The sequence below is a fragment of the Xiphophorus couchianus genome, chromosome 1, assembly GCF_001444195.1.
Source record: "Xiphophorus couchianus chromosome 1, X_couchianus-1.0, whole genome shotgun sequence".
NCBI classification, from domain to species: domain Eukaryota; kingdom Metazoa; phylum Chordata; class Actinopteri; order Cyprinodontiformes; family Poeciliidae; genus Xiphophorus; species Xiphophorus couchianus.
In genome coordinates, this window is record NC_040228.1 from 21748426 (window position 1) to 21774393 (window position 25968).

At 37.7% G+C, this 25968-nt stretch overlaps 1 protein-coding gene across 2 annotated transcripts in view; it reads right to left on the reverse strand.

The window, feature by feature from the left end:
* Positions 1-116: 116 nt before the first annotated feature.
* Positions 117-25968, reverse strand: part of LOC114145692 (uncharacterized) — a 31720-nt gene continuing 5868 nt past the window's right edge. The window contains exons 7-16 of one of the 2 annotated variants that reach the window (XM_028019324.1): positions 11698-12208; positions 10312-10471; positions 10051-10167; positions 9851-9958; positions 9611-9767; positions 8629-9250; positions 8381-8534; positions 8196-8285; positions 7906-8101; positions 117-7256 (exon numbers count right to left, since the gene is read on the reverse strand). In XM_028019324.1, coding sequence (XP_027875125.1) covers positions 727-7256; positions 7906-8101; positions 8196-8285; positions 8381-8534; positions 8629-9250; positions 9611-9767; positions 9851-9958; positions 10051-10167; positions 10312-10471; positions 11698-12208 — 8645 coding nt within the window. In that variant the 3' untranslated portion in view covers positions 117-726. Of the gene's footprint in view, positions 7257-7905; positions 8102-8195; positions 8286-8380; positions 8535-8628; positions 9251-9610; positions 9768-9850; positions 9959-10050; positions 10168-10311; positions 10472-11697; positions 12212-25968 lie in introns of both variants that reach the window. The other variant, XM_028019322.1, reaches the window with a different exon arrangement.

A 25968-nucleotide genomic window follows, 5' to 3' on the forward strand; every position in this document is an offset into this window, starting at 1 on the left:
AGTTAATTTTCCAAACTAATAGCTTATTTTGTCAAATGATTTCAACATAAATGGATATCTGTACTGATGGACCTAATCAAAACAAAAATCCAGTGAAGAAGCACTGACAAGTTAAATTTTTTACAAGTTTTAAAATGTCACTTTATTGACTTGTAGCATTCTAAAAGAACACTGAAACAAGTTACATTTTTATGAGCATAAAAATGTAACAAACAAGAAAACGTAATACAGTGATGTTATGACTCTTAAAAACAAACAAAAAAACTACTTTTGTACAAAGCTTTTTAAACTATTTCCTTCCAGAAATGCCCCTAGATGGTATAATATACAACAATTTACAAGGTGTAGGTCATAATCAAATAACTACTATGACTGGAAACAAAGTCGAACATAATTAACACAAAAACTCAGCATTTCTGTATCAGTTAACCATTACAGATTTTACCAATGGGCTTGCCTGTGGATCAAGTTGTAATATAAATGAAAACTGCCTTTACAAAACCATACATTTCAGGAAGCAATATTAAAGTGTCTTATAGCCTTGGAATCCTAAAGAAAACATATATAATTTGAGAGTTTGAGGGATTTGCAAGTCTCAATATTAGATCACTACATTTTTAAGATCCAAGACTGTCCATACTTTGTTTATTTTTTATTAAAACTTTGCCGTGTTAAACCTCTGTTTTAGTAATTTAACGACATTCCATCTTCATACCCTACATTTTGTTAACGAGCAGGAGCTCCTCGTCCTGGCCCTCTTGCACGCCCTCTGAACCAATTATCCATTGCTCTGCCTCTACTTGTTCCCCTGTTCCTATTGAATGGGGAGCCAAACTGTGGTGTTTTCATAGAGGAGGCATCATGACTATTCATCACAGGATCTGAAACTGGTAATGGACCATCAGAAGGAGTGGGAAGTAAGGCACCTCTGTGTCTTTGAGGTTGCACAGCTTGTTGATTTTGTGGGCTGTCAAAGTCATGGAATGAATGTTCTTCTCTCTTTGGACCGGGACCTAAAGTCCTGTTAAATGGTGCTGGAGGTCCTTCATGAGGGCCATGGTTGCCTTGATGAGGACCTCTTCTACCCCTGCTAGTTGTTTGACCTGGATGTCTTTGTTCCCTTTCCCTCCTATCTACATCTCTTTTATCACATTCTGGAAACTCTGAGTTTGAATCCCATCTACCAGGTCTAAAATCTGAATTATTGGGTGACACTCCCCTACATTCTGCGCTGCTAGGCCTTTGTCTCATTATTGGACCCCTTCTTACTCTCCTAAAGTTATGCTCAAATCCTTCAGGGTCTGCTCCTGCATCCATGTCTGTACTATGCCTTTCCGAGCAGGATTCCCCAAAATCTGAAACTCTCCTATCTGACTTGGGACCTTCATCATTGAAATTTCTGTAGGATGTTTCTGGGTATCTTAAATCTGGACCTCCTGGAGCCTCCATCTCAAATGGTCTCCTGTTTGGATGTTTGGCTCCCCTTTGAGGCCAGGGTGTCCCACGATCATGGCCTCTCATATCCCCCTCAAAGTCATGATGTCTCCTATCATCATCCATGTTTGCATGTCTTTGCTGAACCGAACCTCGTCCTCTACTTCGGACTCCACCCCAGCTTTGTCTTCTATTGCATGGACCCCCTCTCCTTCTGAAAAATGTCCCAGAATCTTCTCTATCAGGCTCAGTCCATTCATGTTCTTCTCTTTCTCTATTAGGGCCAGGACAATCCATGTCTGGGTTGTCATGAACAGGCTCTGGATGCCTAAAACCAGGCCCATCCCAGTCATCTCCAGAAACAGAAAACTGCACATTTTCTCCATCCTGTGTCCATTCACTATGATTATCATGGAAATTAAGGCCTTCACCTTGTTCATCAGGATGATCTCGGAAAGTCTCTAAATTTCTGTCGCTACTGTTATCCCAAATATCTCCAGAAGATTCACCTCCCTCCAGCTCTTCAAATCTTGGCCCTCTTCTGTCTAACCACTTCCCCTCAAAGGCACCACCCCTCCGACTCGGTGCAAAGCCACGGGCGTTTGGTCCCGGTCTTCTGATGCTTCTTCTCATTACCCTTGAGGGTCTAAAATTTCGACCTCTCCTATCAAATTCTAAGACCTCAAAATCAGGAAATTCTTGAACAAGTTCAGCATCCCCCCAGTCATTTTGTCTGTCATATCCAAGATCCTCTGTATTTGCCCTTTCCTCCCTGGCACCTCGACCTCTACAATCATTTGATTCTCTCCAGTCAGGTCTTCGGCCATCCATGCTTGGACGTGATCTTACAGGCATGGGTTCTCTAAAGCTTGGGCCCCCTGGGTTTTGTTTGTCAGGGACTGGGCCCTCATAATCTGGTCTCCTACAAAATCTTGGTCCTATCCTTGGAGTCCCAGGACCTCCCACATTTCTGTTATGTTCCACTTCTTCAGGGTGCACCACGCTTCTATTAGGCTGCAGAACCTCCATATTTGAAATTGTTCTTCCTTGCTCTGGACACCTGAATTGTGAGTCTCTTGGAGGGCTTCTGTTTGCTTGTTTCACATTTGGAGCCACTCTTTCTGGCCACGGGTCTCTAATGTTTGGGCCTTCGGGACATTCAACTGGAGGACCTATCTTCCCAGTTCTTGGAACCCCTGGTCCTGTTCTATTTAATTCTGAACCCACCATATCTGAATTAGGACCTCTGAGATTTGGACTTCTCCCCCTGTGTTCTGAGCCTTCCAAATTTAGACATGCAACGTCTGTTACATTTCCCCTGAAGTGTGGTCCTCCCTGTACAGGCTTAGGACCTTCTAAACCCGGGAGAATTCTTCCTTGTCCTTGTTCTGTGCTATCAGGCCCAGCACGCCCCAAATATGTTCCTTTTCTTTCAGATCCTGGTCCCCAGTTTTCAGGGTCTTGTGATCCTCTCCTGTCAGAATTTTGGTTATCCATAGCAGGACTCCTCATTTCATTTACAGGCCTACTGAAATCTGGACCTCTAGTCATTCTCCTGTCGATTTTTGGGCCACCCAGGATGGCATTTGTATTATCAAACCCTTGCTCAATAAAATTTGGATGTTCAGATATTTTGTCTGGCCCAGGTCTTTGTGCAGTTAAGTATCTGCCTTTGGGACCTGGCCCTCGGAAAACTGGACCTCTACCTCCTCTACCTGGGGGACCAGTATTTTCAATAGGAATACTTCCTTTATTGTAACTTCTAAATTCTCGATTTTCGGACCTGTGTTGCTCCATTGACAAGCCTCTTGTTTCAGGCCCTCCTCTGAAATTTGGACCTCCTCTTCCTCTCCATTCATTCCCAGGACCCTCCATATTTGGACCCCTTTGATCAATCCCTGGACCAGGGGCATCTGGTCCTCTTCTTTCAGGCCAGTTTCTTTGTTCAAGTCTTTGTCCCACGAGATCTGGACGCCCTGGTCCTCTACTGTCATGCAAAGGGTTCTCATTCGTAGGACCTATCCATTCGGGTTCCTGTATCTTAAAATCTGGACCCACTGGTTCTCTCCTGCCATGTATTGAGGCTTCAATGTCAGGGCCTTTATTTTCTGACCATTTCCCCATCATATCTGAACACACAGGTTGACTAGTGTCATTCCTTGTGAAGTGCAACTCAGGATTTCTTATTTCAGTTCTAGGTCCTACAAAATCTGTCCCTCTTGGTCCCCTAAAATCATGCATGAAAGTTTGTCGGTCTGGACTTTGTTCTTTATTTCTTTGTCCATACTGAAAGTTTTGAGTGCCTATTTTGCAAGGTCCCTGACTCTCCAAATTTTTCACACTTTCACCAAACTGATGGGTACTCCAATCATTTTGTGTAAATGTACCCGTTCTGACCAGATGTGTTAACTCCCTATTTAATCCCTTTTGAGCTTCTCCACTGTCTGACTGTGGGGGATTTGAACATAAAGGTCTTTCAGGTGGACAAAGGCCCTTATTTTGATTTATCTGAAATGACCCTGGACCTCTCCAGTCTGGATTTGAAACATCTGGCTTGTCTCCACATTCTAGACCATCACTGCAGTCTGGATCTCCTTTAATGGGTTGAGATTCCCTTTTCCCGAGTCCTCTTTCACCAAAGGAAAGACTTTCAGCATGTTTTGAATGTGTCTGATCTCCTCTGAATCCAAAAAAAGTTGGGTTGTGACCTGTTTTATTAACCATTCTAATATGAGAAGCCAAAGTCCCAGGATGTGAAATCCTTCCTTCAAACTGTGGACTCCCAAATGATGTGTCTATTTTCATAATGTCTGACTTGCTGTCTGACGTCTTTGGCTGCGATCTTAACTCATCTGTTTTCAAAAAAGGCAAAGGTTCTCTGTAATAGCCGACATTTTGGTCATTAATATTTGGGTTACGTTGTTGAACAGCTGAGATACAATCTTTTGACCCAGGCAGAGGTCTATCTGGCAACTGGCTTCTAACAAATTGATTTTGGGTCTCAATTTGTGTTCTTAATACTGGAATTTCAGAATTTGATGCACTTTGCACAACATTTTGCATCACACCAGAGCATGGACGAGTTACGCCTTGGTTAATGACTTGGAAAGAAGAGCTTTCTGTCCCTTGCATTTTATCTGTTATTTCTGCAACTCTTGGGATAATCTGTGAATCAGTTACATTGGGGTTATGATTTTTTATCAAATTTAACATTGAGCCCTGAAGGCATGTTGCTTGTTGCATTACACGTCTCTCTGAACCATCTGCAGGAGTGTTCTGAGTGCTTGGAGCAGGTCCCAAAGCATTTCTCATTATATGCTGCATGTCAAGCCCTTTTCTATCAGGCCCTGTAAACCCAATTTTCTTGTCCACTAGATCTGTTTGGGTCCTACTCTGTTCAGAATCTTTTATATTTGCTGTTGGATTTCCAGTACTTTGAAAACTTGGACCAGGTAGAACACTGTGTAAAACAGCATCCCTTTCTGGTCCTGAGTCCTGGATGTGTGGTCGTTTTTGAAGACTGGAGGTTGTTTGACGACTAATTGCCACAGAGTCATTTTCATCCTTAAGAAATGGTGCTGAAGCACTGTTTTGTTCCTCAGAATCTGCAGTTCTAGCACAGTCACCTTCCGTGCTGAAAGGTTTTGAAAACTGTGGTTCTGGATCTGGACTTTCAGGAGAATCTCGAAGAGGTGGATCAATTTCTCTCAGAGGAATTTTGCTTTCAATTTTGTCTTGAAACCATGTTTCCTGCAGAGACGGTTTGTTTTCTTGACTAGGAGAACTGTTAATTTGATTATCGCATTGACTGATTGACGGTTCTAAAATCTCAGTCTTCACATTTTGAATAAGTGCAACCGAGTGTTTAACAGGGTTCTCAACAAGATTACACTCAAGCTTAAGTTCACATGGCTCATTTTTAATTCCAACAACTGATGGTGTTGATTCTATTGATGTCTTTACGGTCTCAGAAAGATTGCATGGACCACTTCTGTGCTTTGTTTTATCAATGACTTGTAAAGGAGCTCCCCTGTGGCGTTTTGGTGAAAGAGAGGCATACTGTTTTCTTCTTGGTGAAGATGAGGACCTTCTCAGCCCATGAGAATGTCTGCCAGCAGCATGGTCTTTTCGATGGTGTCCTGGATAATCAGATGGATCTCTGGTTCTGTGCCTTGACCTCTCTCTTTCACTTCGGTGTCTATCCTTGTCTCTATGTCTCCTAGAATGTGACCGAGAACGCCTCCGTGACTTTCTTGAAGGGCTTCTGCGGTCCCTTTCTCGACGACTCCGTCTTTTAGGTGACAACCTTCGCCTTCTGCTGTGGTGTGAATTTGGAGAATCGCCTTTATTCCCAACACTATCCCCAGTCCTTGGTGAACCATCATTAGTCTTTGTACTCCCTCCCTTAAATACATCATCTTGGATTTCATCAAAAAGTGACTCATCTTCAGGGTCATAAGCTACATCAGAGTCTTCAATCTCTCCAGCAGATGAATATTTCTCACATTCCTTTGCATTTTCTTTCATTCCCATTTGTTCTGTCAGTGTATTTGTAGTATCTTTTAAATTATCACTGACATTTGTATGTTCTAGCTTAACAGTTTCTGACTTTACAGCAGAATTATCCTCCATCACTGTATTGTTGTTGACATTGTCAGATTTATCTGCAGGCTTTGAGCCTGTTGGTACTACAGCACTCTGCACAGCTGACAGCTGACCAAGTGGCAAAGATTTTGTGGGAGGAGACATCAATGTATCAGAAACAGAAAAGTGAGCCATAAACATACCCACAGCTTCTCTCTGTTTACGCAGCACCTCTTCCTGCTCTTTTAGCTGTCGCTTTTGCTCTTCAATTTGCTTATTAAGTTCCTCAAGCATCCGCTGCTGTTCACTCAGTGTTGCAGCTGAGACAACTACAGCGCCTGTATGAAAAGACGACACTACAGAAGTTGGGTTAGATTTAAGTGTAGTTGGAGTGGAATCAGAAACTGGTGTTGGTAATGTTGGTGTCTCTGCATTTTGGGTTGGAATGGGGAGCTTTGTTACGAGAGCATCACTCTGAAATACTTCAAAGATAGTTTCATCTTCTGGATCATAGGCCACATCGTCTTCCACCAAGCCTGATAATGTAGAGTCATCAGTCTTGTTACTGTCTGTGATTTGTGGAGTAAAAATTTTGTATCCCTTTGCAGGATCATATTCCTCTTCAGGGTCATAGGGTCTGTCAAAGTCATCTTCCTTTTCTTCTTCTTGTTCTACCCGTTTGACTTTTGATTTCTGTCCATACTGCTGGACTATTGGATCAACCATAGGTCCAGACACTTTAGGGAACACTGGTTTCTTCTTGGAACTTTCTGTTGCTTTGGGGGAACTCCCGTCAGAGGAGGTTGTTGGGTCTGACTCCTTTCCCCCAAACAATGTCTTCAAAATAGTCTGTAATGGGTTATTATTGCTGGATGATGGTGTAACATTCTTGACTGAGTTGCTAACAGATGTGGACTCAGTGGCAGCAACGGATGAGACTGAAGGAGTTGCTTTAATGGAACTTAAAAGGGAAGGTATGGTAATTGAGCCAGAAGAGGAAGAATCCGATGGCGAACCAGGAGGGGAGGAAGTAGCAGGAGTCTCTGGATCATATGGTTTGAACATGTCCAACTTGTCAGAACCATAGAGAACTGGTGGTTTTGGAATCCACATAGGGTCTTTGGACATGTTAACTTTGGGTTTTTTCTCTTCAATTTCCTGAGGCATGCTTCCTGGACGCTTTAACTTCTGGACAATTGCTAGACCCAAAAGAAGATTGGGTCTGTTCTTTTCAAGGCCTGAAAAAACAAACAAAATCAATTAAACAAAGTATTCCGAATTATTTTACTTAAATACAACTTAAAAGCTCTGAAATATTCCTGACTGACAATTAGAAACAAAAACATTGACCTTTCTAACAAGTTTCTGTATGTATATCAACACTTTAGCTGAATTTAGGCAACATAAAAAACAGGTACTTTTCTATGCAAATGTAAACTCAGAAGATGTACCAAGAATTGTAAAATTTTCCCTTTATTAGTCCTAATGAGTGATTAGCAGGTCAGAAAAATCAGATTTTTTTGTACTTCTTTAAAACTAAAAACTCTCACTATTTTTTGTGTTTAAAAGAATCAAATTCATCAGTAAAAATTAAAGAAGGTTAGGGAAAGTCATATTTCTTTCATCTTCTGTTGGATTCTAAACGCCTATCTCTATCAACAAAACTGTTGCACTTTTTTCTTATTTCTACATCATGTAGAAAGAAAAATCAAATGTTATCAAAATAGAATCAGCAGCAAAAATCTGAAATGGTCAGAGACAGACTGATCAGAGCATTTTTGGTCAAAATAAAATTCAAATAAAAGGACTTTTAAAGATAGGGTGAAGTTAAACGTCACTTAACATGATGTTAGCATGATAAAACATAAAAGTTAAATATTTTCTTACCTGGACCTTCAAAAGGTTGTAGTATGGATGGGATCGACTCATTTGCGCCAAGAGGGACAAGATATACATCTTTGATGGAACGGCTTATGTTGGCAACGACACCAAAACGGCCTCTGCTGCTGAAGTAGGAAAACAGAGACACGTAGGCTACCTCTTCCTCCTCTGTTGCAGGGTGAAACCGGATCACACACAACTCCTAAACAAAACAGAAGAATGAGTAAAAATAACGGATACACCCTCAAAACTATCTTGCAAGGTAAAGGCATAAATATAAAAAACATCTTGCTTGCCTTTGTAAGCGAGGTCTTCAGTTTTACAACATAATCCCACACAGTCTCAGGTAAGATTCTCCCCCCGATTTGTATGGTATCAGGCAAATCCTGCACAACACAAAAAAGTAGTTTTATAATGATTTCCTCTATGAGAGAGGCAGATGTGCTCAGCTAGCATTAAGCATCATTGTGCATTACTATACCGCTTTAATATTTTCAGCCGGTCCTGAAACCAGATATCCCTTCGTCACAAACTTTGCCACCGTGAGCATGTTTACAAAGCCTTTCCACAGTATGCCCTGCTTAGCTAGGAACGGTGTAGTATCACCATCTGCTGGGGTCTTAGCGACTGTGGCTCTGAAACACAAGCAATGGCAGAATACAATTTACATCCCCATATTTCTTCCCAAAAAGACTAAAACAAGATTTAGAATTTAAACTCTTTAAGTACCTGGAGGATGCACCACTAAGTCTTGGGTCAGAAGAGGAGGATGGCTTCATTAAGATTGATTTGGGTAATGTTTTTGGTGGTGGTACCGAGGGTGGTGGTGCTGAGCTTGGTGCCAGGGTACCTTTTATAGCAGCGTATGGAGCTGCTTGTTTGGAAACAATGTTACTAAGGCCAGAGTTGCCACCTGAGGAAGCAGCAAACCTGTTTGCTGCAGTTCGGGGGTCACGTCTTGTAATGGTTACAGTGGAGACAGTGGGAATCACAACTGGTGTATATGATCTCTTTAGTGCAGGCACTGTGGATCCCTCTGGAGTTGGAGAAGCAGGAGACTCCATGATGGGGGAAGCAGGAGACTCTAATGCTGGGGAGGCAGGAGAATCTATCGTCGAGGAAGCAGGAAATTCAACAATTGTCAATTTTGGAGAATCAATGTCAATTTGGGATGATGGCTCCATCAGTGAAGATGTAGGAGACTCCATTTCAGGTGTGTCAGGTGGTGCCAACAGAGGAGACTCATCTCCCCTAGGCTTCTTCCAAGATATCTTATCAGTCTTGTCTCTTGATGTAGAGACCTTTGACTTTTTCTTAGCAGGTTCTTCACCTTCAATAGCTTGCATCTGGCCTTTGAGAATGAATACAAAATCATTTTAACCAATACATTTTAAGATAACTTTACATGCTCATCAATGATACATTATAAGTATTATTTAGATTACATAGATAATATTTTCAAGTATTCAAAAAGTTATTTTAAATGCACATAAACAAGTTTCAATAGTTTGTATACCAATCTCATTATCAAATATCATTTCTGACTTTCTTCTCCCTCTCTGTGTAAAATACTAAGCAGTGCAAAAATACAAAGCAGTTTCTATTGCTACAACACAGCACTAAAGTCAAAGAGCAAAGCAAACCTGAAGCTCATCAAATTTACTGTATAATAGTAGTTGAATCCGTTAATAAAGTTGTTTTTTGTATTTACCTGTGCATATTTTGCATTTCAAGTCAAAGAGGTGAGCCTTGTGTTCTGATGTTGTATCCTTAAGCATGCAGGAAAGTATATCTGGCATCTTTTTGTTCTTGCTTGGTTGCATAACTCTAGATTTGGAAACTTGAGGAGGAAGAACTTTCTTCTGTTCCTAAGAATCAAATGTAAAATAAAAATACAAAATAAGTATAATAAACATTAAAAAGTTCCACCAGTAGTGACAATAGTACAGACCGTGCTCTCAGGCTTTCTTTCAGGTCTAGGAGGATTCAAGCTGGGCAGATCGATCTTCACTGCTTCAGGCTTCGGGATATTTGTCCCCTTAGCAACTTCAACTTTAACCTTTACAATCAAAAACAGTCAAATCACTCAATCTTTTTTATTTGTTTTATATAATTCATTAAAATCTCTTTTTGTTTTCAGATATTCTTTACCTGAGTTGTCTCCTTAGTAGTTGGCTCAGGGGCTTTAGTAGCCTGCATGTCCTTTTGGGTCATTCTGACCAGTCTGAAAGGGCTTATTTCTCCATTTACAACCCGATACAACAAGCCCTAGAAAACAGTTAAAAAAAAGACAACATTTGATTTCACAATGGGAAAAAAGATCCCATTTGCAATATGAAAAATCAGATTTGAACATCGAGAGGTTAGAAAAATAGTAATACAAAAAAAAAGTTCACTAAGATGTCAACCAACCTTATTTTTTGGATCTTTTAGGTTGAACATTATAGTTCTATACTTGTTCATGTATTTGCTGTCTGTATTGTGGAATATGTCAAACATTTCCTTCTCAATGCCAGCAACAAGTTTTACAACTTCGCTCTCAGGCATCTCCAGATCTTCACAGTCACTTACCCTAAAGAAAGAAAAAATATATGTCCAGTCATTTTACACGCCAACATGGAAATGTTATTCTTGAGATCCAGACAAAAAGGATGAATTTTCTTGGTCCCCAATACAAGTCGTGTCAAAAACACATTATGCATCATTTCTTGATGTATAACGAAATATTAGAGCCAAGCTAAGAGATTTTTTTTTTTCAAGAATAAAGTCAGAATAGTTGCAGAAAAAGATGCAATATCTACAGAAGAAAGTCATAAAATTATGAGGGGAAAATATTTTTTTAATGAGGAAAAAAGCTTGGATAGTCATGAAGATCTGACGTGATCAGAAACCAAAACCGTGGGGTTCTTTCTTCAAAACAATCGTTTGCACACTTGTTATAAAGTTCTGCTACTGATAATAATTTGATGCTGATGTGTAAAATTAAGTATTTTCTTATTTGTAAAACCGATACCAAAGTATAACTTCACACGATGCTCAACATTAATTATTATATTATAACTTTATTCTGTGATTTTTTTTCTTCTTATCTTGGCCATGGTACTGAAGAGGTTCAAAAGGACATAATGAAAATGGCTAAATTGGGTAAACATGATATAATTAAAAGTTTCTTAAACATGTTGGTAAAAAAAAAAAAAAACGCTAAAAGACAGAAGCACTGTGTAAAAAACTGACAAATAATATTTTAGAGGTTGTGCATCCACCAATAGTGTGAATAACTACAGGTGTATCAAGAAATCAAACCATTATTTATAAATGGTTTTGAAAAAGTTAATCCCTTTAAGTTGATGACACAGAGTAACACATTTAAAATGTTTTCGTACTAGTCTCAATTATTGCTAATGAAAACCCCAGTCCAATACCTACAACCAATAAATAAATAAAAAACTTTATCCCGTTATATTATTGGAAAATTGGGTGGAAGGAAAAAGTGTAGTAATAAAAAGACTGCACAGCTTTGAGAGAATGTGGAAGCAACGCCAATTAAGAAGCAATGGGGCACATTCACAAGGCTTGGATCGGTGAGTTTCATCACTGAAATAAATGTACTTTTGCATGATTTTCTAATTTCGACTTTTAAAGCATTACTGAGGAATTTTGGCTCCATCTTCTTTACAACAGCGAACCTTGTTTTATTAAAGTTGTATTCACCCAATTTCATCATAAAAACAATTAAAATGAAATTAGTTAATTATATGCTTTAAAGGCTTTAATGTGAGTCTCTAAAGTGGTTCTCACCTCTTAAACAAGATGGCGGTAAGGGAGCGCTGGATGCTCTGTCGGACCTGGTTATTGGGCTGAGAGGGTCTGGAGGACGGAGCGCTGGGTGCTGGAGGCACCAGCAGATTTCGAGTTTCGCTCAGCAGAGCGGGGACTGCAGACGCTTTCTGGGCCGGCTGGCTGCATGAAGACTGAGGTACAGGCTGTTTCTTTGGTATAACATACGTCGTCTTTTTGACGATCAGGGCGCCCATCTCTAGATGTTGAACAGCTGAAATGGGCGGAGCTTGTGTGGCAGCAGGTTGATCAGATTTCTCAGATGTTGGTGGTGGTGAGACACCTTCTGCAGCTTTTTGCTGATCAGACACATCAGTACTTTCAGGTTCCTTTTCCTGAAACGGATTCTGTAATAGGGGTTCCTCAGCTACAGGCTGGGGGAGTAGAGGAGCGTCTGCTGTGGGCCCCTCTTGACATTGTTTCAATGATATGGCCTCAGTGTTGGGTTCGGGCTTGTCACTGGTCTCATCAGCTGCTAAAAATGAGGACAAAAGAAAAAAAATGTGGCGTTTTATAAATATGAGGAAAAACGTGCACAAATTGGTCACTGATTACTACTTATTTATCTTTCCAGTTTTCTCTAGTATATTTATTCTGTATACATGAATATTTGATTAAGATGCACATGAAGTGAACATAATTTTGTTTTCTAATTCCAGCGTTTCAAACTTATGAATGAACCAGAATATGAATTATGGTCAGGAGAAGGGATCTGGTCTCCAAGATGTTGGTAAAAAAAACTGTTCTTATCTAAAAGACAATCTTTTTCACTTGCATTTGTGCATACAACTTTCTTTTTTTTTATTTCTGGACTGGTGTGTACAAGAAAATCATTTCTAGTTTCAGTGCAGTAACTCTTAGAGGTAATTTCTGCAGTTATGTAACCAAGAAAAAAAATATCATACTGAACTTATATAACTAAATATGTTATATCATTGAATGAACTTATCAGTCTGTATGATTTATGTTAAGATCTTCAGCTAGCTAGCATTTCACTTTCTATGAAAGTAAAAGCTGTGAAATAAAATATGAGCAAAGAATTTAAAATTCTTTAAAATAAAAATACAATAATGTGAAGACACAAAGACTAGATCCAGAATAGTTTCTAATCATGTGAACTTTACAGATAAAACATTTTGTTAGAGTGGGAGGAAAGAATAAATTCATATTCGCTGCTGAATAAATAATAAGAAAAACCTTATGAATTAGCAGCAAAAAACAATGGATATATTGCTTGAGATTTTTACCTTATTGTGAAATTTTTTCCCTTGAATAAATTCTACACATTTTTCAGTTCATCTTTTTGTCATTTTGCTTATATTTCAAGGCTGTCTTTGAAAAAGTGTGCTTTTCCATTCATGCTAAACAGTGTAACAATGTTTTAACTTCAGTTTTTTTATTTTCAATGTTTTCTAATTACTTTTCACTTTCAACACTTGCAATAAAATTTACAACTAAATTAGCTCTTTGAACAGAAAACAGCTGTATGAAACAATAAATTTGTAACATTGATTTTAAAAACTGTACTACTTGGCATAGGGTTTTTGTCTTTTGCACATATCCACAATTTTAAGGGGGTACTTAGTATTTGCAAACTTCTACATTTTTCATTCATTTCTGTTAATGAATGAAGACATCATGAAATCAGTGGTATCTGTTTTGTGTGGTAAATTCACACCTTAATGGCACCTAAATGTAATTTGTGTACTGCAGAGACACACTGAGATAATGTTTAATGTATTTGAGAGATGAAGCATCTTTCTGAGAATATTTACATCAACAGTGTCTGTGTAGCTAACTGATTTCTTCTGTCCAACTAAAATGTAACAAAGGAAAGCACTTCTTAATTATTTGGTGTCATTGGTCAGTAAATTCAACAGGATTATTTGTAGATATAACACACGAGAAAGTGGCACAAAGACTGTGCACAAAAAAATTAGCTTGCTGATTGATGTTTTTTTATGTATGTTCTTGAGCTATAAAAACAAATATCATGATGTATGTTTGTTTACACACTGAAAAAATTGACTTCTCAATTTTTGTGCATTTAATGAACAAAGATAATCCCATTATCATTGGCTATTTGATTTTTGCATCGTTAAGACAAACTACTGTAGATCCTGCCTCTCAAAACAAAGGGTATATAATAATATTAATATTATTAGCTCTCTCTAAAAAGCAGATGTTTCATTGGAATAAACGAATGTCCAAAAAATGTTGCCACTTCTCAATTCAGAGATCAATACCCTGTTGCTTAGAAAAGGCATTCTGAATCTCTGTTGTGGCCAGTTTGATATTTAAACAGTTCTCCTCTGCTGAATTGAACAAATCATCTAAGTATTACACAAACCGATTCTCCCTCTTCACAGCAGATGGGTTATAGTTTAGAGACATCAACATGCAAAGGTCTCCATACCCTTTGAAATTTTCCACATTGCCTATAGGTAATGTGGTTTTAATACCTTTTATTGGGATTTTCTTGAATCGACCAAAACAAAGCAGTGCGTAATTGCAAAATACAAGGAACTGGATTAATGGTTTTCTAAAAAAAACTCTGGACTTTAACTAGACCATTCTAAACTATGAATATGTTTTGATCTAAACTGTCCCACTGTTACTCTGGCTGTATGTTTTAGGTTCATTGTCTTGCTGTAAGCAAATCTTGAGTCTCAACAGGTTTTCTTCCAGCACTGCCCTGCATTTAGCATTTCTTGGTACTTTCTCAAAAAGGCCAGGATTTGTTGGAAGTTCGCCTCCCAACAAATGGCCATGTCTTGCTAGATTTACAGTTATGATAAACTTTCCATCTTCTGATAATGTCTGTAATATAGCATGTGGAGATGTTCAAAACCTGGGAAATTGTTGTATAACTTAAACTTGCATTAAAGCCCATCACAAATATACTGTATTTTCCGCACTATAAGGCGCACCTAAAAACCTTCAATTTTCTCAAAAGCCGAGAGTGCGCCTTATAGTCCGGTGCGCCTTATATATGGACCAATATTGAGCCACAACAGGTCTCGCAACTACGGTAAGCAGCCGCCGACTTCATTTTCCCCGGTAGAAGAAGAAGCACGCAGTGCACGCTGGGTTTTGTGTAAAGACCCCAAAATGGCTCCTATTAAGAGACATGCTTACGACGCAGAGTTTAAGCTCAAGGCGATCAGTCACGCAGTAGAACACGGAATAGAGCAGCAGCGAGAGAATTTAACATGAACGAATCAATGGTGCGGAAGTAGATATATATTGTGATTGCACTAACGTTTGATATACAGTAACAGTATCAGATTGTTTTTTTTCTTCTTTTTTTTTTCTCTGAAGAGTTTTTGCGGCGCTAGTGGCTCGTATTTTTTCGACAGTAGGCAGAGGATGAGAAGAGAGGGGAAGACATGCGGCAAAGGTCGTCGAGACCGGGAATCGAACCCGCGACGTCCGCATCGAGGACTAAGGCCTCCAAACGCGGGGCATGCTAACCCCCTGCGCCACAGGAGCACGCCCCCAGACTGTTTTTTATGTGTTTATTGAATCAAGGAAAAGTTCCCCTCCACTATATGTTACACCTTGCTGTTGTTAAAAGATAAACTGTGTCACGAAAATACCACGTCACTTACTTTACCTCGGGGAAAATAATAAAACAGATGTTTATTCATTTTGGGAATGAACGGAGTTTTCAGAACGCTGGTTTGTAATCTATTAATAAAGTTTGACTGACCTATCTCACTATTTTGTTGACATTCCCTTTAGCGCAGTTCCATCTAATGGATGCATAACGTAACCCCAGCCTCTACTGTAGCGTCTGTTCTATGTGCCTTATAATGTGGTGCGCTTTATATATGAAAAAAGTTTTAAAATAGGCCGTTCATTGAAGGTGCGCCTTATAACATGGTGCACTTTATAGTGCGGAAAATACGGCACTCCTGCTCTTTCTGTATTCCTTGTTTTTCCATTCTGTTTTCTGAGAAAAGGGCCATTTTCACCAAACCAGTTCCAGTTCTGTGTTTCCACTGAAAAAGTTAAACCTCTGGCCCCAAACAATTTAAATGTTGACAAAATCCAGTTTGATGCTGGACCAGAGGAAACTATCACTTTCATCAGGACATGAAAGGTGAACAAAAGGCAAACGGACAATCAAAAATGCCATGGTGGTTCAAAGCCACCATGTTTGAGGTGGAAAAACAAACCGGTCCATTGACCTGTTTTAAATTTGACTAATCATCTTTGATTGGTCAAATTTAAAACATGAATCCTTAACAGCACAGCACTTTACAATAATGAAATGTCAGTTTAGCAGAATATCACAAGCTAACTGTCTCTTATCTTGCAGAGTTTAGGGAAATGGGTCTTATAAGCTGCCCTTATTATCAACATTGGTAGCGTTGAGAAAACTTCCTATTAAGTTGTGTTTAACCATCTTTTCAGCATTTTTGGTGTGTATGAAACGTCAGCTGCTTAAGATTGTGCGTTATTCACAACCATCACTTTTTGTATAAAACTATGTTGTAAACTTAAGGCAACAGTTTGTGAAACTGGGGTAAATAATATGATATGTATTTTTGAAATGTTTCCATCGACAGTGATCCACCGCACACACAAAAAAAAAGACAACTAGGATCAAATATCAACTGGATGAGATGTTTATGACGTTGCTCTTGGGTGGTAGAGAATCAAACCGGTTCTTTGATAGAATCAGACCTGGTTCCAGTGAAGGACTAGAACCTCTAACAAATTTGATCATTTTTTGTAAACTTAAGAACAAGGTACATGTACAGCATTTCTATAAAAAAAAAACATTTTAGCACTTTGGGCACTGATTACACCCCTAAGTCTTCCTGGTAATATCTTTGCAAGCTTGGAAAAGCAGCTTTCTAGCATTTCCCACTTGTTATCGGCATATCCTTCTTGACCTCTGTCAGGTAGTTTGGAAATGCAGGTGAAGAGATTTTTGGGTCTTTCCAAAGACTCAAATTGCTCCTGAAATTGCTTGTTATCTATGCTATGTGCTTTGGGTCATTATCATGTTAGATAAGAAATTGTTGCAAAATTTTGTATAATATGCATTAACTGCATATATGCATGACATTCTTTCTCTTCTGTTGTCTTAATTGAACATCCCTTCCAAAAATAAATCAACAATGACTTTGGAAATGTGGTTATTTTCTTAAGAAAGTCGTCTTTATGCGTTTCTTTAGGATCACACAAATCAAATGTTCCACCATCAGTTCCTCGGGCTTATGCTTATTCAGGATTTATTACCAAATATCACTGTCCAGGAAAGCCACACATAAGCCAACCCTACCCTTGTTTTCTCCTGTTTAGTTATTTATGTTGTGTATTTGCATACTTTTTGCTTTGTAATGTTTTCTGTCCTGATGTCTTTATGTATTCTTGAACTAACTGTAATATTTGCGTTTACAACCTTCTAATTGTTTTGAATTGATCAAAATTGTCTTTTGCTATACACATATGTTTTACCTTAATGAAGGTAAAATGAAGGAGTGAAGGAATTTTTCTTTCAAATGTTTCAACTCTTATCTTGTTAGATTCATACTTCCTGTCAATCACCCAGGTAAATGGCTCATGAAAGTCTTCAGGCTCTCTTGTTCAGACTAAAAGCCAATACATACAACAGAGAAACGCTGTCTTTCTGTTCTTGCTTGTTCTTGATGCATATTCTGGGCAGGACATTTTTTTCTTGTGTGGTGTTTGGAGTTCTCCACTTTACTTCTTCAAAATTATGACTTGTCTTTGCTGACAAGAACTTTATTTATGTAGCTGTTCTTTTGGAGAATGTTCAGGCCTTAATTTGCATAGTCAGGTTTGTGCAGGTAGTTTCAGGAATATAAATTACAAGATTATTCAGTATTTTATTTTGCTACTTGACTTGATCCAAACAAAGATGCATCATTAATGGTAACAATGTCATTTAGTTTTTAAGTGTATGGCGCAAAGTCCGAAAATTCAGCTGTTAAACGCTTATTTCCAATCGATATAATTATGGGTTTACGGTACAGTGGACTCATGGTTTATTATACACACGATTATAGCTAAAGAATATATACTCTTAAGAAAATCTTGACAGCAACTTAACATGCAACACTTAGTATGCATTCAATAAATCTTAGGAGATATTTGAGCAGAAGGTCTGGTGAAAATTAATCCCTAAAAGGATTTAAAATTTTGCCCAAAAAGCTGTGGACAAAATTCTTATCTTATCTTAGGTGACTTTGGAATCACCTGTACACTTAGACATCTTTGGTGAGTCTCTGACTTTATCCAGGTTGTTGTTAGTTTTAAAGCTGTCCTAAATGTCAACAAGAATCCCTGTTATCTGTTGCAATCAAACAAATTAATCTAAACCAACTAAAGTGGTTTCCTGTTTGCCTCTGTGGTCAGAGTCTAATAAAATATTGTAGGTAGCATATGTTAACCCTGCTGTGTTTTGTTTATTTGCTTCTGAGCAGATCAGAAGGTATGTTTACAAAACTTTTGCAGCATGTTAACTGTGTGAAAACACTGTTTAAATCTTTGCAAAATATGTCCCGACAACTCCAGTCTTTGATTTAAAAAGTCCTTATATCTTAAGGTATCTTGTCTAACAAGTTAGAGCAGAAGAGTGGCTACCTTGCGTCTGCAGTGGGATAAAAAGAGGCAATTTATACCAAAACATTTTCAGAATGTGTTTTGAGCAACAGAGTAGTTTAGGGCGAGTTATTCGTGTTTCAAACAATGTCAGAAATGATCGAGGTTACCAGGTTGTAGTCAGACCAATTCTTTACTTATCCAAAACAAAAACCAAGTTCATTATAAGCCAGGGTTCAAGCAGGCCAATGAAACAGTCTTCAGTGTCATGTTTTTAAAAAAATTCCCAAGCCTGCATAGCCTGACCTGTTTAACCTATGACTGAACCTATGCATGAACGTCTGTCTCAATTTTCTGGTATCTGGTGTTTTAATTCTGCATCTACAAAACAGTAGTTACCTTTTTCAATAATAGGTGATATAAACATCTTGGAGATCCTCTATGTAGTCATCTATAGTCACTAGTTTGCATTTTAAAAAAGGACAAAAGCTGCTACTATTTACCTAAACCATAATATTCCACAAAATATCAGACTATTTTTGATGATGCTTAAGCAAATGACTGTAAAAATACTTGGTAACAATAAAGTAATAAAAATTAAATATGGTTCTAAAGTAGCTCTATCGGGTGAAAATCATTCAGTTTGCAGGTTTGAAAGCCACCAAGAAAAAAATATGAAACGCACGAGTTTGTTGTAGTTTTCCTTAAAAAGAAAAAGAAAGATGAATGTCAATGAATTTCTAATTTCAACAACTTCTAATATAATTCAAAGGTATATGAATGGTGCTTATGTGAATTTGATGAGGTGAATTTTCATTTATACAATTAACATTTTGGCAAAAATTGTATTCAATATTTAGCTATGTGCTATGTGTTTGAATGTATAGACAGGTTGAACCTATGCTGCAAAGTTGCACGTCATGCAAAACAGTAGTTATACGTGTGGCAGCTCATGGAACAGCCTGAGTAAAAAAGAAAGTTCATTTGTGAATAGATGTGACATTGCTGCTGAAAATGTGTGCATAAGTTTGTTACAAAGTATCTTATATAAGATTTATAAGATACTAAATCTTATAATTATTAAAACAGTACACCCAATAATCAAGATCCAAGCCTTTAAGTGCTTAGTTATTCTGTTTAAGTATAATTTTTACTCCCAGACCTAGAACTATTACCTACCAGTTGGCTAATTACAATCTTACGAAATGTTAAAATCATTTCATTTGAATATTAGCTTGTTCTAATTCATATTTTCTCACCTTCCAAACATGGAAAACACTCACACATAAATCCAGCTATTTTAAAGATAATTATTTTAAGTATGTAAAGTACTTTTTTAAACTCCTCATTACTATGAAATTATATTTTTATAATACATTTCTCCACAGAGGTCCCCGGAATTTTTAAAATCTTCTCTCACGCAGACATTATAAATTTTGAAATACTACAAATATTAAATTTGGTCTACTCTATGGATGTTTTTCTTTTGGCCAGTAGAGGGTGCTTGTGTGTTACCATCAGCTGATCTAGTCATCTGCTGTGGAGTGATTAAATTATCAAGCAATTACTTGGAATATTGATTTCAAGATATGTACGCCATGAACGCATGTAAAAGTAGAACACTTTACAATCCAACCAATCTAAACAATCTAAATCTAACACATTCTAGAAATGTGCTCTGTAAAATAAACAAAATGCTGTCAACACTGACCCTCATCAACAAAAGTCATGCTTTTCCCATTACAACTGCTTGGGACTAATTTTCTCAAATTACACACAGGAAAAGCAAAACAAAGTGTCAGCTTATACTTCAGGAAGTACAATGAAAGAAAAACTCATTCAAGTGCCCTTTCTGTACAGAAAATCTACAAGCTACTCTACTTAATTTCACAGCACATAATGGAGACTGGATATGTAGACATGTGTACAACTGAACTACATCACCCTCAAACCTTTTTACAGCTTGTGATAAGATAAATCAAGATGCTGTGAACTAAAAAGAAAACTAATTGCACTTATTGTTTAGACTGAAGTACATGGACCTAAACTTGACAAGAGAGGTTAGGTAATGATTTACCCAAACAATCATTAAAATCACAAACCGATCATATGTTCTTGCTCTTTTATAACTGACCTATAATTATGGTCTATAGCAATTTTTAATATTTAACATTTTCTGGCACAGACAATGCGTCCTGTCCCTGTCAGTGATATAATACAAGTTACAAGTATACAAAAACTTTTCTTTCAGGGTTTACGTTGCGTTTTGCTTGGCAGAACGTGGTTTAGCACAGTCAGGAGAGGGAGCAAAGCCAACTAAGACTTAAAGTTAATGGAAAAATTAACAAAACAGAAACATGTCTGTTTATAAAGCCACAGTGACTATATAGATGAAAATGAATCGTCTTTTAAAACTTTTACATGCTAAACTTTGTCGCAGTGGTATAACCAGAGAGTAGGCTACAAATATAACTTCTGACAAAGTATTAAACACATGCTATCGCAAATAGCATGTGTGTAACAGTATAGTTCTTCCATATTACTTAATTTATCAGATTTATCATGTCTATGTAAAAAAATGTGTAAATACAATAAAATAAATTGATACATCTTTCCTGTGATTAACATTTTGATATATGTCTAATTCTAAAACCTGTTGGTGTTTTAATAATATAAGCAGAAAAGCAACAATTATTCTGTTTTAACACAATAATCATAACAGAATGCTTATGTAATATACATTATTTTTATATACTCAGACTTGAGCAAAAACAAAACGAATAAGTTTTTAGGTTCTTAACAAAGGCAGTTTTACATTTTTGTTTTACTTTTAGTAGAAGAACAGTGACAAGCTGCTATTAGTCAGCCAACCCTTTTAATCCTACCAACAATTGTTGCCTTACATCTTTTTTTTAAAACCTCTGAAAAAAGTGTTGCTCTAGCTTTGTGCAGCTAATTGAGGTGTTATTTATATATAGTTATGTAATTTATTCTAATCAATATCAACTTTATGTAGCGAGTGTGAATGGTCACATGGTCAGACCCTTTTATTTCCTTTTACTGCTGAAGGTGAACGTCTGCCTCAAACGTGTACAAGAGGAAATGAGTAAAATACTTTAACTGATTTACCTGAAATGTTTTGTACATATATTCTCTAAAATATCTAATATTAATATACAAATGAGAAGTTTATGTCTGCATGCATCTTTTGAGCATAACAAAAGAAGTCTAAAAATAGCGATATTTGTTGTCGCTAGCATACCACATCGCTATGCTAGGTGCCAAGAGTTCGGCTGTTTATTTTATTTATCTTGGATTTTTCCACACAGCTTGAAACTACCAGATGTTTTAGATCTTCAACTCCTTAAAGAACTCCAAATTGATGTGTGCTACATTACAATCATTTCTGAAGTTAAAAAAGATGCAACTGAAAGTGACAGTTATAGCAACTGCTCGGATAGAGAGTTCCAAGCCGAAGTAGGCCATTTGACTGCTAAACTGTTGTATGGTGAAGCAGAAATGACTTAACCGAATAATAATGATGATATTAATATTATAAATCTGGACCTTCCCACAAACGTCCTCCACTCCCATCCCATCCACCCAGTTCCCCCCGTCCCTCATCTCTCACTCCTGCAACATTTTGTGTTGGAAGAAAACCATTGCCACTACTTGGTGAGTCTCCCACAGCATCAATGCAAATAAAAGAAGGTTCCCTGTGATAAATGAGACCACACGACCAAGAAAAAGATGCCGAGATCAATGATACCCCAAAAAGGTCATAAAAAAAACTGAAGATGACCCGTGATGATGAGTCTCCCACAGCGCCAAGCCGAAAAAGAAGGTGCCTAAAAGATACCGATGCCCTACAAGAAAATGCGCAGATAAAAATGAAACTTTGCAACCCAATAAAAAAAATGTTAAAAAAAAAAAAAAAACCTTCAAAACTGAGTTTTTAAAAAGTCACAATTACCAGCCACATCCAATATACCAGAATTTGTGACCTATGGCCCAACGCAGATTTCATTAAAGAAACTAAACACAACCCCGTTGATTTGTTCGTGTTGACATATCCTCCTATTCGGAGGGAGCTCTCAGTTGAAATGTTAAATGCCTATTCAATACAAACCAAAGGGAAGGTACTTGATCTGGACATGGATGTGATTCTGCCCACTTCTGGCTTCAATGGAGGAACATGTATTGGTCATATGTCTGTCATGTCTAAAGTGAAACCATCTCAAATGCAACAAGCAACCGCTTTCATGAAATAATGGCCCCAACTCATCTGGTGGATAAGTTAAAGGCAGCAGACAACCCTTTCTACAAAATGTTGCCCATCTTCAGTCCACTGAAAGATTCCTGCAGAAATGACGACATACACAAGACTGCATCCATTGTTGATACTCTTATTATAGCAAACAAGGCTGCAAACAGTTTATTTGGAAATTTGGGTAGAAGTCATGGAGCCTTGTTTTACCCCCAGTGTCCATGTTTCACATGGAGCCCTATTGTGAAGTCCACACACATCTTCTTAATTTGAGTGTAGTGCTTGGTCTGGCAGAACAGGCAGAAGTTCCTCCAGGATGCTCATTTGTGCATGGTAACCTTTTTACTTCACTTGTCCTTACTGAGGAAATAACCAAGCAAGGTTTTGGTTCCCTTGAGACACTGATGTCTGCATGATGTGCCATAAAATGTTTAAGTATCTAAAGTAGTTCTGAACATACTTGTAACCATGTCTTGTTATTATAGATTATGCATGTTATTATTACTCTCATTTTAAATGTGTGTAAGAGGGGCAAATTAAAGTTACAAAACGATGTAGTTACCCACTGGTAACCACTGCTGCTGAGTGTAAAACCTACACTTTCACTAACAATACTAACATAAATTTTAAAAAAAAAATTTTTAATATGTGTTAGAGATTTTTAAGGATTTAATGAATGCACTTATTTTGCCAAGGAAAACGTAGAATTAAACGTGTAAATTAGTCAGGATATCTACTTAGGTTGCCAGGCAGTAGCTTGCAAACTATAGTTTTAATACTGTGATAGATGGCAATCCTTTATTTTTCAAGTCATGAAGGGCATTATTTTTTGTGACTCAATAGTTGGAAGCAGTTGATTATTTTTTCCCTTGTGGGAATGGAAAACGTGTAGTAGCCATCTCGTGTGGCTATACTTACCCATACAAGTGTGGGTAAGTACAGCACTACTGCTGTGCCTCATCTAGCTCATAATATAGTCAGTCCATCTCTATTAAGTATATTAACTTACTAACTTCATATAAACATATACAGTTATGGCTTTTGTATTTTACCGATTTCTGACAAGATTCTTCCTTGTATAATAATTTTTGACTGTATTTTGGGAAAAAAAACATGACGATATTGTGCATCGTGTGACTACTAATATTGTTGCCTTTAATTGTGTTTGAGACAATTAACAAGCAAAATCTAGGACCTCCCCAAAAATGTTTGACCTCAACTTATAACAGATGAAAAACTTCAAATGATCTCAGTTCTTCTTGGGTCCTGAGGACTCTCCAATAAACGACATGCAAAGCTCTACAGATCTTTTCGCAAAACAAATGCACTGACATTGAAGAAAAACAGTGAAGTTTCTCTTCTGATTTTATTCATTTTTAATTTTTTAATTTAAGCCCTACTGAGGTGTGGGATTTAAAATTAAGAGCGGAAATTCACCTTTTTAGATTTAGATGACTTCTCACTTTTGATGATATTGTAACAAGCTCAAAATCTGAGATGCTTAACTGATAGTAATATTTAAAATGGCTGGGTATTTAGGCTGAAAATATTTTGGGGATACTGAGCATTTGATGATCTTTATAATCTAGTCTGTATGCTTTTATAAATTCCATATAAATGTCTGATTAACCTGTTGACATGATGTTAGTGCCCTACGTTGTGGGTTTTGGAAACCAAAAACTCCTTAATGCATTATTAAATAAGCGAATCTACTCTTACAAAAGAATAGCAAATTACCACGTCTGGATGAACAGGCTGTATTCTGTAAAATGAGTAGGGTTGTATTGCTTTTTGCTGTATATACTGATGGAAAAGAAACATATAGTTGGAATAAGGACCATAAAGCAATATTTGTGATCAACTAAAAAGATCACATGGAGTGCTTTGATTCATCAGGACAAAACTTCTGCTCTCAGCCCCTGTGATCACATTTGCTCAGGGAAGATCATGGAGTGAAGACGCTGTCTCAGGTTGTCTCATCCCTTGATGTCCACCCCAGCGAGAAATTGTGCGCTGTGTTGCTGTACCACAGCTGGAGACTTGACCGATTCCTGCCAGGGACCAGATGTTCAGTCGGGATCCTCTTCAGGAATGTGCCAGCACTTCACAGCTGCACACCCAGAGGCTCAGTGGTTCCACGAGGTGCTGAGCAGAGAACAGGTTGTCCCTTGGTTATGATACACTGCAGGACAACTGGTGTTGTGGGGAACGTTTTCTTTTTGCCATCAGTATATATCAAGACTCGGCCAAGAATATTAGGATCCAAGGCAGGACCCTGATATTATTGTAATTAATCCATTTATTTTACAAAGGGATTGAAACACAAAGGCATCAACAGCCGTCCACTCCCATCAAATATTAAATAGATGTGCAATTCTGGCAATTTTATCAGCTGACTGTACAAGCATCAACAGTAGGTACCTCAGTACCCACTTGAGTTTGAGGAGTGATCATTTAAAAAAAAAAAATCAAAAAGAAAAAAATATCAAAAGCTGACCCTGGTAAAATAAAAATCTCAAAAAACGTCAGAAAAAGTAGTTTGCAGCAGTCCGTGTGTATATGTAAGAATGTGTATGCTGTCATGTATTTGAGTAGAAAATACTCAAAGTACTTTGACACAGCTAACATTGCTATATTCACATCATCACTTGAGAGCATAGTTGGCTTATTGTCATCCAACTTTAGTTTTGGAGATATATTCTTTTATCTCTCCACGAGACAAAAATGGTGCTCTGCTCCAGTGGAGGCTTGAATGTATAAACGAACTGTTACTCATCCCTGAGCCTAAGCAGGAGGACAGTCTTTCACTGATGCAGACAAATCTTCCCTCCACTTACACCAAACTCTAATTCAAACAGTGTATACCAGATTTATGTACCATGTGTAGAAACTCTTCCTGCTCGAAAGCAGCTGCCCTCTCAATAGTCAGCCGAAGACTTTTTCCATCCATTTTGAAGAAAGCAAGATGTCTACTAAGGTTACTGGAAGCATAACCAGCATAATGTGAGATTTTCTGTATCAAGAAAGCTACTTTAAGACGGCATGAACATGGGGAGTTTTAAAATGCAGAAGCTACGTGTATGCAGGGAAGCATCTAATGCAACAAAAGGCTTCAGTTGCACTCAGATTGTGCTTAAATGTAACCTCAAAATATCTCAGGAAAATGTTGCCTGTTGGTGGCATCAGGTTGCTAACCAGTAAATACCTTCATCAAAAGAAGCAACTCTGAAGAAGAACAGAGAATGGCCATCAGTGAATTTTATAGCATAAAGAGGGAGTTTAAATTGCAGTCTAAAATTAAATGTCATTAAATGTCATTAACTAAAATTTAGTTTTTAACTAAATTTAACCTTTTGGAAACTGGACAGGAAATGTGTCGCCCTAAT